Source organism: Thecamonas trahens (genome assembly GCF_000142905.1).
Source record: "Thecamonas trahens ATCC 50062 unplaced genomic scaffold supercont1.85, whole genome shotgun sequence".
Lineage (NCBI taxonomy): Eukaryota > Apusomonadida > Apusomonadidae > Thecamonas > Thecamonas trahens.
This window is the reverse complement of record NW_013657595.1, coordinates 1-10,901: the sequence shown is the minus strand read 5'-3', so window position 1 is coordinate 10,901 and position 10,901 is coordinate 1. Positions and strand designations below refer to the sequence as shown.

The 10,901-nt window shown below is 63.8% G+C and overlaps 3 protein-coding genes across 3 annotated transcripts; 1 reads left to right on the top strand and 2 right to left on the bottom strand.

Moving 5' to 3' along the window:
• Nucleotides 1-381: 381 nt before the first annotated feature.
• Nucleotides 382-1,488, bottom strand: AMSG_11493 (uncharacterized protein; the record flags this gene model as incomplete). The annotated part of the gene is made up of 2 exons (XM_013897209.1): nt 382-840; nt 1,477-1,488. The coding sequence occupies 2 exons, from the start codon at nt 1,486-1,488 to the stop codon at nt 382-384; spliced, it is 471 nt and encodes a 156-aa protein (XP_013752663.1).
• A 321-nt stretch (nt 1,489-1,809) lies between these two features.
• AMSG_11492 (uncharacterized protein) lies at nt 1,810-5,021 on the top strand (the record flags this gene model as incomplete). Its single annotated transcript, XM_013897208.1, has 2 exons — nt 1,810-1,836; nt 1,860-5,021. The coding sequence occupies 2 exons, from the start codon at nt 1,810-1,812 to the stop codon at nt 5,019-5,021; spliced, it is 3,189 nt and encodes a 1,062-aa protein (XP_013752662.1).
• AMSG_11491 (uncharacterized protein) lies at nt 5,016-10,810 on the bottom strand (the record flags this gene model as incomplete). Its single annotated transcript, XM_013897207.1, has 1 exon — nt 5,016-10,810. A coding segment is annotated over one exon (5,778 nt), but the record flags the coding sequence as incomplete, so codon positions are not given.
• Between the last annotated feature and the right edge of the window lie 91 nt (nt 10,811-10,901).

Below are 10,901 nucleotides of genomic sequence, written 5' to 3'. Positions count from 1 at the left end.
ATCCCACTGCTGGATTCTGAGCTTGAACCGCTGCTCCCCGCATCGCTCACGGCGTCAATCACACACGACGACTCCCCGTCATCGCCGCTGTCTTACATCATCGGCAGCGCCTTCCTCCGTCGCCGCGCTCGCTTTCGCGCAATCCCCTCCACCACGCCCACCACCTCGACCACGCTCCACCAGCCAGCCCCAATCACAGCCTTGCTGTCGGCGTCAAACACCACCCACCGCCGGACCATCTCGCGCAGCAAATCCTTCACCCGGGCCGCAGCACACCCGCCACATGCGCCATCTCCTCACGTGTTGGTCGTAGCCGCATAGCAGAGCACATGCACGTGTTAATTGCTCTATGCAAGAAGCCGAAGCTGTTGCTCATCCGCGTTACATGCCGTTGCGGGTGAAGAAGCCCGACCCGAGGTGGCGGCCGTTGAGATGAACCTCGCCGCAGACGTCGACGGGCATGGTCGTGACGGGGCCGGCGCAGTGCCTGCAGGCGGAGTCGATGCACTCGGTGATGGTCGTCCTGTTGGAGGCGACCGAGATGTGAGCGTAAAAGTCGTTGGTGAGCGCGATGCACGACGAGGTGTCCATGGTCGCCACGATCTCATTCTGCTTGTGGAAGGCGCATGAGGGCGAGCCATAGTTGTCCCATATCTGCCACGAGACCGGAAAGTCGGCCACGGACGGCGGAGCGGAGTTGATGCACGTCGCCGACATGTAGTAATCGCTGCCCGGGATCTGATGGCAGGTGATCGGCGTACATCCGCCGTTGTGCGTCCCATGAAGCGCAATAGCCGACGACTGCGGCCAGCACATGTTGTTCTCGTACAGCCGCGCCGTCTGCCACCACCCAGCCTCGGCCTCTCCCGTCAGCAGTACCGTCAACACCGCCACCACCAGTGCCACCCGAGCCACGGTCACCGCCGTAATAGTCATTGCAGAACACAAGGAGCGTATGCAAAACAGAGTCGAGTTGTGCCCTCCCCCGTCCTCCTTCCCACCTCCCCCTTCCCCTCACACTCCCGTTTCCTCTTCCGCTCCAATCTGCCTCCACCACTTGCGCGGCACGTGCTCTCCACCTCCTTGACCGCCGGCCAGCCGCCCACCTGGCCAACAACATCTACTGGCAGGATCTCAACCCGACCACCCAACACAAACACACCTACAGAACCGCAACAACACACACACGCCCATTCACAACACATACAACACGCATGCGCATACGCATACGCATACGCATACGCATACGCACATCTATACACACATCCATCGCATGCATCATTTATCAGTACCGGTACCGTCCATTATCATCATCATCTCTCGTAGGCTTAAACTAGTCGTTCGGGCCATCGACTATTCCCGGCTTGCCGCACCATTCGTTCTCCGACCATTCAACACACCTTCACCACCTGACCCCCTTCCCCCCCCCCCACCCCACCCCCCACCCCACACCCCACCCCGCCCCACCCCACACACACACCCTCTCATCCTACATGTCCTCTCACGGCTCTACCTCCTCGCGCCGCTCCTCACGCCGCTCCTCCTCACGCCGCTCCTCCTCCCGCTCCCACCGCGCCCACCACTCCCACCACTCCCACCACTCCCACCACTCCCACCACGGTCACACTCCGTCGCAGGCAAAGACTCACGTCTCGCACTTGGTCGCCGGCAAGGCTCCAGGCTCTGCCACCGGTCGCTCCTCGGTCGCTCGCTCTTCCACCCGCCGATCGCTTCTCTCCACCCGCCGCTCCACAGGTGGAGGTGGCTCGTCCTCACGCCGCTCGCTCGCGTCGTCGGCCTTTGGCGGCCATGATGCTGCAGATGGCTCAGTTGTCGGTCCGCTTCTTGACACCCTCGAGCCGCCCGAGTGGGTCGGCTCTGCCAAGGCTGTCGTCGTTGACACGCCCGAGTGGAAGCACCTGAAGGCGCTGGTGTATGACAAGCTCCAAACACATCTCAAGGCCTCGCGCCTCGCCTCTTTCTCCGAGCTCGACGACGAAGCCAAGCTTCTGTTCATCCAGCGCATCGAGCTTGAGCTCGCTGCCGAGCCGCTCTACCGTCAGGTTGCATACCGAGTTGCCAACTCAGTCGACGCTGCTCTCTCGGCCTCGGCCGAGGCCGCGCTCCGCTCGCTCACCTCGTTTGGCACCTCGGCGTATGGCACTCGCTCCAAGACCGACGCCCTGATCGACTCGGCATCGGCCGCCCTCGTCTCGCTCCTTGACAAATGGCCCGATCAGGAGCGCAACCTGGGCGTGCTGGTCAACCAACGCCTGGTCAACCCGCTGCGCGCCTTCATCTGGCGCCGTGCCCTCATCCATCCGGCCGCGGAGCGCGAGTATGAGCTCCGCGTCGCCGACTCGGCCCTCGCCACCTTTGCCGCAGACGACGAGACCGTCACCCTTCGCGTCCGCGAGCTCTTTGTCACCGTCTTTCCGCACCTCCGCGTCTCGGTCACGCAGATGACCGCCATGAAGACCATGATCTCGTACTACGCCACCCGCGCCTCGGGCCCCGTTCCTGAGAGCATCTACTACCTCGCCCTTCCCCTTGTCCTTGTCTTTGAGGACGCGCTCGCTGCCCGCTCCGCCTCCACCGCCCCGCTCGTCGGCTATCTTATGCGCCTTGCCAAGATGCCGCGCCCACGCCTTGTCGCAAACTCGGCTCGCAAGTCGGAGCGACAGGCTTCGCACCAGTTTGCTGCCCAGTTCTCGGCGCTGCTCAATGCCGCGGACCCCGAGCTCCACGCCGCCCTCCTTGCCGTCTTCCAATCGTCGGCAGACGCCGGCGAATCGACCGCAGCCACCCTCGCTACCCTCCTCTCCCAGCCGGTCGAGCACGCCTTTGTCGGCACAACCTCGATGGACGTCACCCTCTACATCTGGGACACATGCCTTCTCTTCGGCTTTGATGCCCTCTACTACTTTGCCACTGTCCTCGTCATGCTCCTCCGCAAGGGCCTCCTCCTCTGCAAGTCGGTCACCTCCCTCCAGCGCCTCATTGTCGACCAGGCGCCGACCCTCTCCTACACTCAATTCCAGTCTGCCATTGCCCAGCACTTTCTCCCTTCACTCCGCGCAAAGCTCGAGCTGCCCACCCTCGATTCGATGCGCGAGCTCGCTTTTGCCACTCCCTCGTTCGCTTCGGTGCTCCCCGACGCCAACCTGGCGTCCTCGGCAGGCTTTTGGGACGCGCCGCTTGTCCCGGCCGACGTCATCACCCTTCTCGCAGAGACCATGGGCCCAGCCGTTGCCGCCGGCCGCGCCTTTGCCGGCCTCACGCCCGACGACGCCAAAGCCGCCATGCAAGCCCGACTCGACGCCACCACCTCGGCCACTGTCCATGACGTCCTCGGCCTGGCCCCCTCGTCGCCGCCACAACGCCGCCTCCCGGCCCCCGGCCAACCAGCGCGCTTCGACACAGATGGCCGCTTCCTCGCCCCGGGCATGCCCGGCAAGCGCCTCCCTGCTGCACGCACTGCGGAGCTCATGCGCAAGTGGCGCCTCATGGCCTGGCACGCCGGCATCTGGGCCTCCTTCCTCCTCGGTCACAAGCGCTACACCCCACATGCAGAGCCCCCGGCCCCGCGCACCCTCGCATCGACAGGCGGCAAGCCCTCCACCATCGCCGCAGGCGCCTCGGTCTTGCTCCGGCCCATGCTCATTACCCACAACCGCATCGTCGTCAAGCTCGCCGTCCCACCCATCTACCCGGCCGTCGACCGTCTCTCCGACACCCTCGACCGCCTCTCCGAAGACCCGCGCAACCGTGGTCTGTTCCCCGCCAACGCCGACGAGCGCGACGACTTTGTTGTTGCCGTCGAGGATCGCCTCTTCCGCTACCTTCCGTTCATGGAAGACGATACTCGCCTCGACATTCTCCGCATTGAGCTCCCACCCCGTCTCGACGGCTCGCGCCCAGCCATCTTCCTCAAGCCCACCCCAGGCCGCTCCGGCAAGTATCAGGTCCGAGCCGCCCTCCGCCGCAACGGCCTTTCGCTCTCACTCTTTCCCAAAATCATGGGTGTATACTCGCAGGTCACCGGCCTCAGCCAGCCCGACGACCACGACATCATCCCGCACTCGCCCCGCGCAGACGACCGGCTCGATGTCACCGACTCGCTCATCCCAGGCATTCCTGCCTCAGCCGCCGCCTCGGCCGTCCGCCGCTCCTCGCAGCAGCGCGCCCAGGGGCCAGCCTCGCTCGACTCGACGCCGCGCTACCCGCGCTCCCCGCAGGCTCCCGGCAAGCATGCCCTCTCGCCGCCTGTCGCTCCCGACGTCGACGAGTACGAGTACGAGTACGAGTACGACGACCTCTCTGGAGCACTCGGCGGTGACGGCGATGCTGCCGAGCCGGACGCCGACGTCGACCCGGCCAACGCCCCAGGCCTCACCAACCTGCAGAAGTTCTTTGTCGGCGTCGTCGGCTCTGCCATGGAGTCGGTCAAGCTCCTGGCCCTCGGCGACGAGCGCGACTACTCCAAGCTCCTCGCTACCGTCCAAGGAAAGCGCGACGTCCGCTCGCGCGACCTGTACGACGCTGAAATGGCCGCATTTGGCAAGACCCTCACTCAGCAGGAGATCGCCCGCCTGCCCAACAAGCAGCTCCAGGTCTACAACAAGAAGGTCCTCCGCCGCACCCACTCCAAGGAGGACGCCCGCTACAAGGAGGAGCTCCGCCGCCGTGTCGAGCGGCGCCGCGCCGCAGACGAAGCCGCCTCACTCCTGGGCCGTGATCCCCTCACTCTTGGCACGCCGCTTCAGTCTCGCAAACCCACCCCAGCCGCGGCTCCTTCGCCCACCGCGCTTCCGCTAGCGCCGGCTGACCCGACGCCTCCTCCTCCTGCTGCTGATGCTGCCGCCGCCGCTGCTACCGCTGCCACCGCGGTAGATGACATCTCACCTGACGCCGCACCTGGCGACGCCGCACCTGGCGACGACGCCGAGTTTGAATATGCCTACGAGTATGAATACGACGATGAGCTCGCAGACGCTTCCCCGCTGCCGCCCACCCAATGAATACTTGGTTTTTACTCGTTGTCGCTCCACGCCTGCTGGTTCTCGTCAAATAGCTGGCCCTGTTCAAGCGCGTCGTAGTCGCTGGGATCGATCGCCGGCAGCGAGTCTTCGAGCGTCTCGGCCGAGTAGACATCAACGTCGAGGTCGACGTGCGACGGCAGCGACATTAGCCGTTTGGTCCCGGACTGCGCCCGCTTGTGGCTCCGTGCCCGCACCGATGCCACGCTAGTGCGCCCTGCGTCAACGCCGAGCCTCTTGTCCGCCGGCGGCTCCTCGTCGGTCCGGTACACAGCTTCGAGCAGCGCAACGAGCGTCGACTGCTCTTCGGGCTCCAGCGTAGCGCCGATCTTGGACGCAAGCAGGGGTCCGTCATGAGGCAAGAGCGAGGTGAGGACCTCCAGTTCCTCGCCTCGGTCGTCGGTGGCGGCCTTTGGCGCAACCGAGGTAGCGCAGAGCGAGGTAATCTTGGCCTTGACCTCGGTGGCGATGACAATGGCAATGACAACGGATGAGATGATCATGACCGTAATGACCGCCACGGTGATGCCCTGGCGGGTCGAGCCGGAGACCTCGTCATTGGCAAAGAGAATGCCGGCAAAGATGACCATAAACGACGAGATGAGGAGGACAATCTCGAGCATGTTGTACTTCCGCCGCTGGAACGGGCGGGTGCCGGCGGTGACCAGGACCGAGGCAAAGATGATGAGGACGGCCAGGATCGACTGGAGGATAAAGTGGGCGGTGAAGAACTTGGCGGCAACAACAATGGCGAGCTTGCGGAGCATGATGGTCACCTCCCAGTAAAAGTACTTGGTCTGGAAGCGCTTGACGAAAAAATTGGTGGCTGCCGCCGACGGCAGATCGTCGCCGAGCTTGACCCGCAAGACGTAGAGGAGGACAAAGAGCGCTCCGGGGACGCCGACAACGTACACCACAACGCCAGCAACGCCCAGCGGGAGGTGCTTGAACCACTCGTCGTCATAGCAGTAGAGCGATGGATCGGCATCCAGCGACGAAGTCCCGTCACCCTGCTTGGTGCAGTCAAAGAACTGCAGTGTGACATCGACGAGCACAATGTAGGCGAGGGTGAGGAAGAGGAGGAAGCCGGCGAGGAATAGCTGGCACACAAATCGCCGCTTCTCGCCGCCATTCATCTGTGACCACTCGGACGGTACGTCATCGCCGTCGGTAGCAGCGGACGCCGCAGCGGCGGCGGCGGCGCGGCTTGCCTCCGAGTGCCTGTAGCTCACCCATGCGAGAACGACTCCCAGTGCAAAGAGGTAGAAGATAAGGACAACGACGGGGAGAAGCATCATGGCCTGCCACTTATCGTAGAACGAAACTTCCATTGAGCACTCGGGCGAGAGGAGCTCCACGTTGATGTTGACGAGCGAGACGACCGAGAACATGTCCACCACAGCCTTGGGCCACGGGATGCCAAACGAGGCAAAGACGGCCGTCATCTGGAAGAACGAGATGGCGATCGACGGCGCAGCAATGGCCGACGACGACGACGACGACGAGCCCGCAGCCTTGCTCCCGCCGCGCGCGCCCTTTTGCGCCCCAGTCGACGACGGCTTGGCCAGGTGCACAAGGCCGAGAACGGCGACAATGCCGATGACGCCGGCGGTGACCAGCTTCCAGCTCGAGTCGGTCGACGGGCACTTTTGGCAGTACTGATTGAGCTTGTAGTAGCCCGGCGCGCATTCGGAGCACATCCGTCCAATGTAGCCGGTAGAGCAGGTGAGGTCAGCCTTGCAAGCCTCGGCAGGCACGCACTCGAACATAATGGCCGAGTCGCCGCTCGCCCGCCAGTACCCGGGCGCGGCCTTGGGGTATCGGTTCTCGCCCCACACGCAGACCATGGCCTTGCTGCACGCCACACACCCGCCGTCAACCGGGTCACCGTAGAACCCGTTGTCGCAGGTGCAGTTGTCAATCGAGACACGCGGCCCGTCGTCGAGCGGCGGCATCGACGAGTTGGTTGGGCACGAGAGGCACGTCGCAAGCCCAGCCTCGGGCGCGTACTTGGCCACCGGACACGTCGAGCACTCGGAGAGCCCGGCCTTGGCCGCGTACCATCCCGCCGGACAAGGGGTGCACGCCCCGTCGCGTGGGTTGCTCGACATGGTTCCCGGCTCGCACGGCGTGCAACTCGCCGCGCCGGTAACCGGCGCAATCGTTCCTGGCGTGCACGTCCGGCACTCATCCGCGTCAAGCGTGTCCGAGAACAGGCCGATGGCGCAGGGCGGGCAGGCTTGGAGCAAGGTGCTGCTTGAGTCGGTGCCCATGCCTGGGCTCCACGACCACGCCGGCTTGGCCTGGGCCGTCCCACGCGGGCACGGCTCATAGGTGACAGTCGCCGACGTACCAAGGAAGAACCGGTACGTCTCGGGCGGGTCGCCGGGAATGACCACGTTGCTGAGAACAGTGAGGGTGATGTCGACGGCGCCCGACGGGTGCGACGGGACAGCGCAGTGGACTTCGGAGGCAGTCAGCCGGAGCACGTTGGTCTCGATGTAGCCGTCGGGCACCTCGCCCGGGTCGGTAGGACTGTAGCCAACAAACTTGCCCGACGACGCAAAGGCGCAGCGGAGAAGTTCGGGTGGGACGTCGTCGCGGCTAAAGTCGTAGGCTGTCGGATCAAAGGTGGCGGAAGAGCCGCCACCGCCAGCGGTCGACGCGGTGAGGCTTGCTACCAGTTGGACAAGCCGCCCAAACGAGCCATGCAACACGACCGGGCTTGCAGAGCCGCGCGGGTCGAGTGCCTCGGGGCTCGCGCGGGAGATGTACGCCGGAACGTGGAAACGCATGACGTCGTTGGCGACGGCGGCGTGGTCAAAGCCGCCGGTGACAATGACGTCGCCGGCCGACGAGACAAGCACAGACGCAGCGTCAAAGCGCGGCGAGGGAACCTTGCCGGTGGCGTGGGTGTTGTACGCGACAACAGCAAAGGTGGCGGCAGCGACGTCGATGACCAGCAGGTCGCCGAGGGCGTTGCCGGATGCATCCATGCCGCCGGTGACGTAGACGAGCTTGGCCACGTCGTCGTAAATGGCGGTGGCGCGGGCAATGGCCGGAAAGGCGCTGCCAGCCGAGCCGCTGCCAGTCAGCGTCAGCTGCTCCCAGGCGAGGCTGCTGGGGTTGAAACTCCACACCGCGTTCGTGACGGCGAGTGTCGTCGATGACCACGGGCCAGCCGGTGGCGGCGGGTCAGACGGGTCGGCAGTGACAAGACCACCGACGAAGAGAAGCCTGTCAGTCGTGGCGGCGGCGGCAGCAAAGGCGCGACCTTCGCTCGGCTCACCATCAGTGCTAGGTGTGGACCAGGTCTGGGTGGTGAGATCAAAGGCGTAGAGCCCGGTCTGAGGGACGTCAAGGGCGTCGAGTCCACCGTAGACGTACAAGACGTCAGCGCCGCTGGCGGCCGAGTACAGGAGCGCATGGCCAAACCGCGGCGACGGCATGGCGAGAGAGAGACATGCTGAGCCGGGACACACTAGCTGCCACCGCCCTGGAAGGACAAACTTCCACAGATCGTCGTGGATCGTACCCACGCCCTTGTCCATCTCGGGAGACGACTTGCCGCCCATCATGTACATGGCGTACGGGGCCTGAGCCGACGGCTGTGGGACGAGGGTGGCGGCGTGGTACGCGCGCGAAGCCGGAAACTCGCCGACAACGGCAAAGGCGGCCCAGGGCGAGGACGTTGCATCCTGGCCGTCGCCCTGTGACTGGCGGTTGATGTAGGTGAAATTGGTTGTCCGCACCAGGCCGGGGTTTGTGCAGTCACGGGTGACGCCTCCATAAATGACGGTGTAAGCAGCGTCGTCAAGGATCATGGTGGCACCGGTGTGGCCAGCAAGTGGCACCATGTCCGCGACAAGCTCGTCGTCGGTGCATTGCGGCAAAAGGTCGGCCTCGATGACTTGCCAGGTGTTGGAGACGCCGACAGCACAGGTATCGCCGGCAAACGAAAAGTAGCAGAGGCAGGCGCACGAGGCTGACGAGCACTCGCAGAGGCCCTGGTTGGAGCACTCGTCGGTACACGGGGCCGGACACACAGCGTTGGTAGCAGAGTCTTGCTGGTACAAGTAGTCGATGCACGAAGTGTCCTTGGGCTTGAGCCTCGAGCCGTCGACACACTCGCCCAAGCCCTGGTCAAAGCACCAGCCACAGTCCACATTGGCGGTGCAGGAGCTACAGTCTTCGATCATGCTACATGAGCACGTGGTGATGGCCGGGTCTGAACAGGAGAAATCGGAGCTGTCGAGGCACACGCTCTTTCCATCGCCTGCAATGCCGCTACCGCACCAATGGCACGAAGAGTCCTCGTTGCATGACGAGCAGCTCGTCCGCGAGCCGCACGTCTGGCTGTTGCAGTTGGGTCCCGAGTAGCCGGCGTAGCAATTGCAGACACCGTTGGCGCACGCGCCGTGGCCGTTGCACGAGCCAGGTGTGCACGACGTGGTGACGCACAACGGCGAGCTCGATACGCCATGAGCGCAGTACTGCAGGCTAAAGCCCGCGTTCTGATGCGAATCGTCCGAGACAAAGGTAATCATGGCTTTTGAGCCTGGAATTTCGACAAACTGAGGCACCGAGTTAAAGTCGGGGCCGTACGGTGTCGAGGTTGAGGTGTAGGGCGGCAGGCCGGCATTGGCGACGTCGTAGGTGAAGAGCTTCTTGGTGCTGTCGACATACGCGCCCTCGTAGATGGTGACTGAGTCGTACTGTGGCTCGAGCCAGACATAATCAAAGGCAAGGACGATGGACGAGGCGCCGGGCACGTCGATGACGTGCTTGCAGTTCATGTTCTTGACGTAGCAGTCGTAGCCGGTCGAGGGCAGAGCGAGACTGCCATCGGGGTTGGCGAGGACGGTCGGCGGGCCGGAGCAGGTCGTAGTGGCGTAGTCGTGCGGCGGTGGGACATAAGTGTGGCCATCGGGGTCGGGGTCCATGGAGCACTCTTGTGGGTCGTGGCAGTTGGTGTTGCACGTGTGCAAGACTTCGTCGCCAACCCCGATGTTGCAGCACGAGGCGGCCGAGTTGGAGCGCTCGTGGCAGTGGTCGTTGTACTCGTCCGTCTCAAAGGTCGAGGCACAGTCCGGATCGACAATGCCGCACCCGCAGTCGCAGGTGATGCCGTCATTGTACTCGGTCGGCGCGCAGAGCCAGCCAGCTGGCGGCGGGGGAGTGACCGAGAGAGTGACCTCGACCGAGCGCATGCTCGGCATCGGTGGCTGGAAGCCACGAATGGCGACGAGGACGTAGTACGAGTTGCCAGGTTTGGCAGTAAAGGTGATTGTCTCCATCGCGCCAAACGTACATTCGCCAGCAGTGCCGATCTGCCTTGCCTTGCACCGAAGACAGCCGCCACTCATAGCGGCGTTCTCCGACTCGAAAGCCATCAGGACAGTGTCGACATCCGTGACGGCCGAACAGGTGTTGAACGAGTACGTTTGACCATCGCCATGCAGACGAATCCAATGGTATGGCCCCTTGTTGTAGCCTTGCTTGTCGCATGGAGGCGGGAGCGGGTTGTTGAGCCATGGCTCTTGGTCAAAGGCTGAGCCATCCAGAGGGACAACAATGGCCATGTTATCCGGAGGAGATGCACCCAGATCCGTCTGCCAGCTTGGATTAGAAGAACCGCATGGTCGCGGCGAGGCAAAGTCGTTCCCGAAGACAACATTGCACATGGTGCCCAGGACGATGACGACGACAATCCTCAGCGTTGCCAAATTCTCGGTTCGAGTCATTGTTGACGAACGGTGGTGGAGGTGGGGGGGGGGGGGGGGGGGGGGGGGTTTTTAAAGGGGTTGGGGGGGGAAGAGGGGGGAAAAAATGCCTGGATTTTTTTTAAAAAAGGGGCGGGCG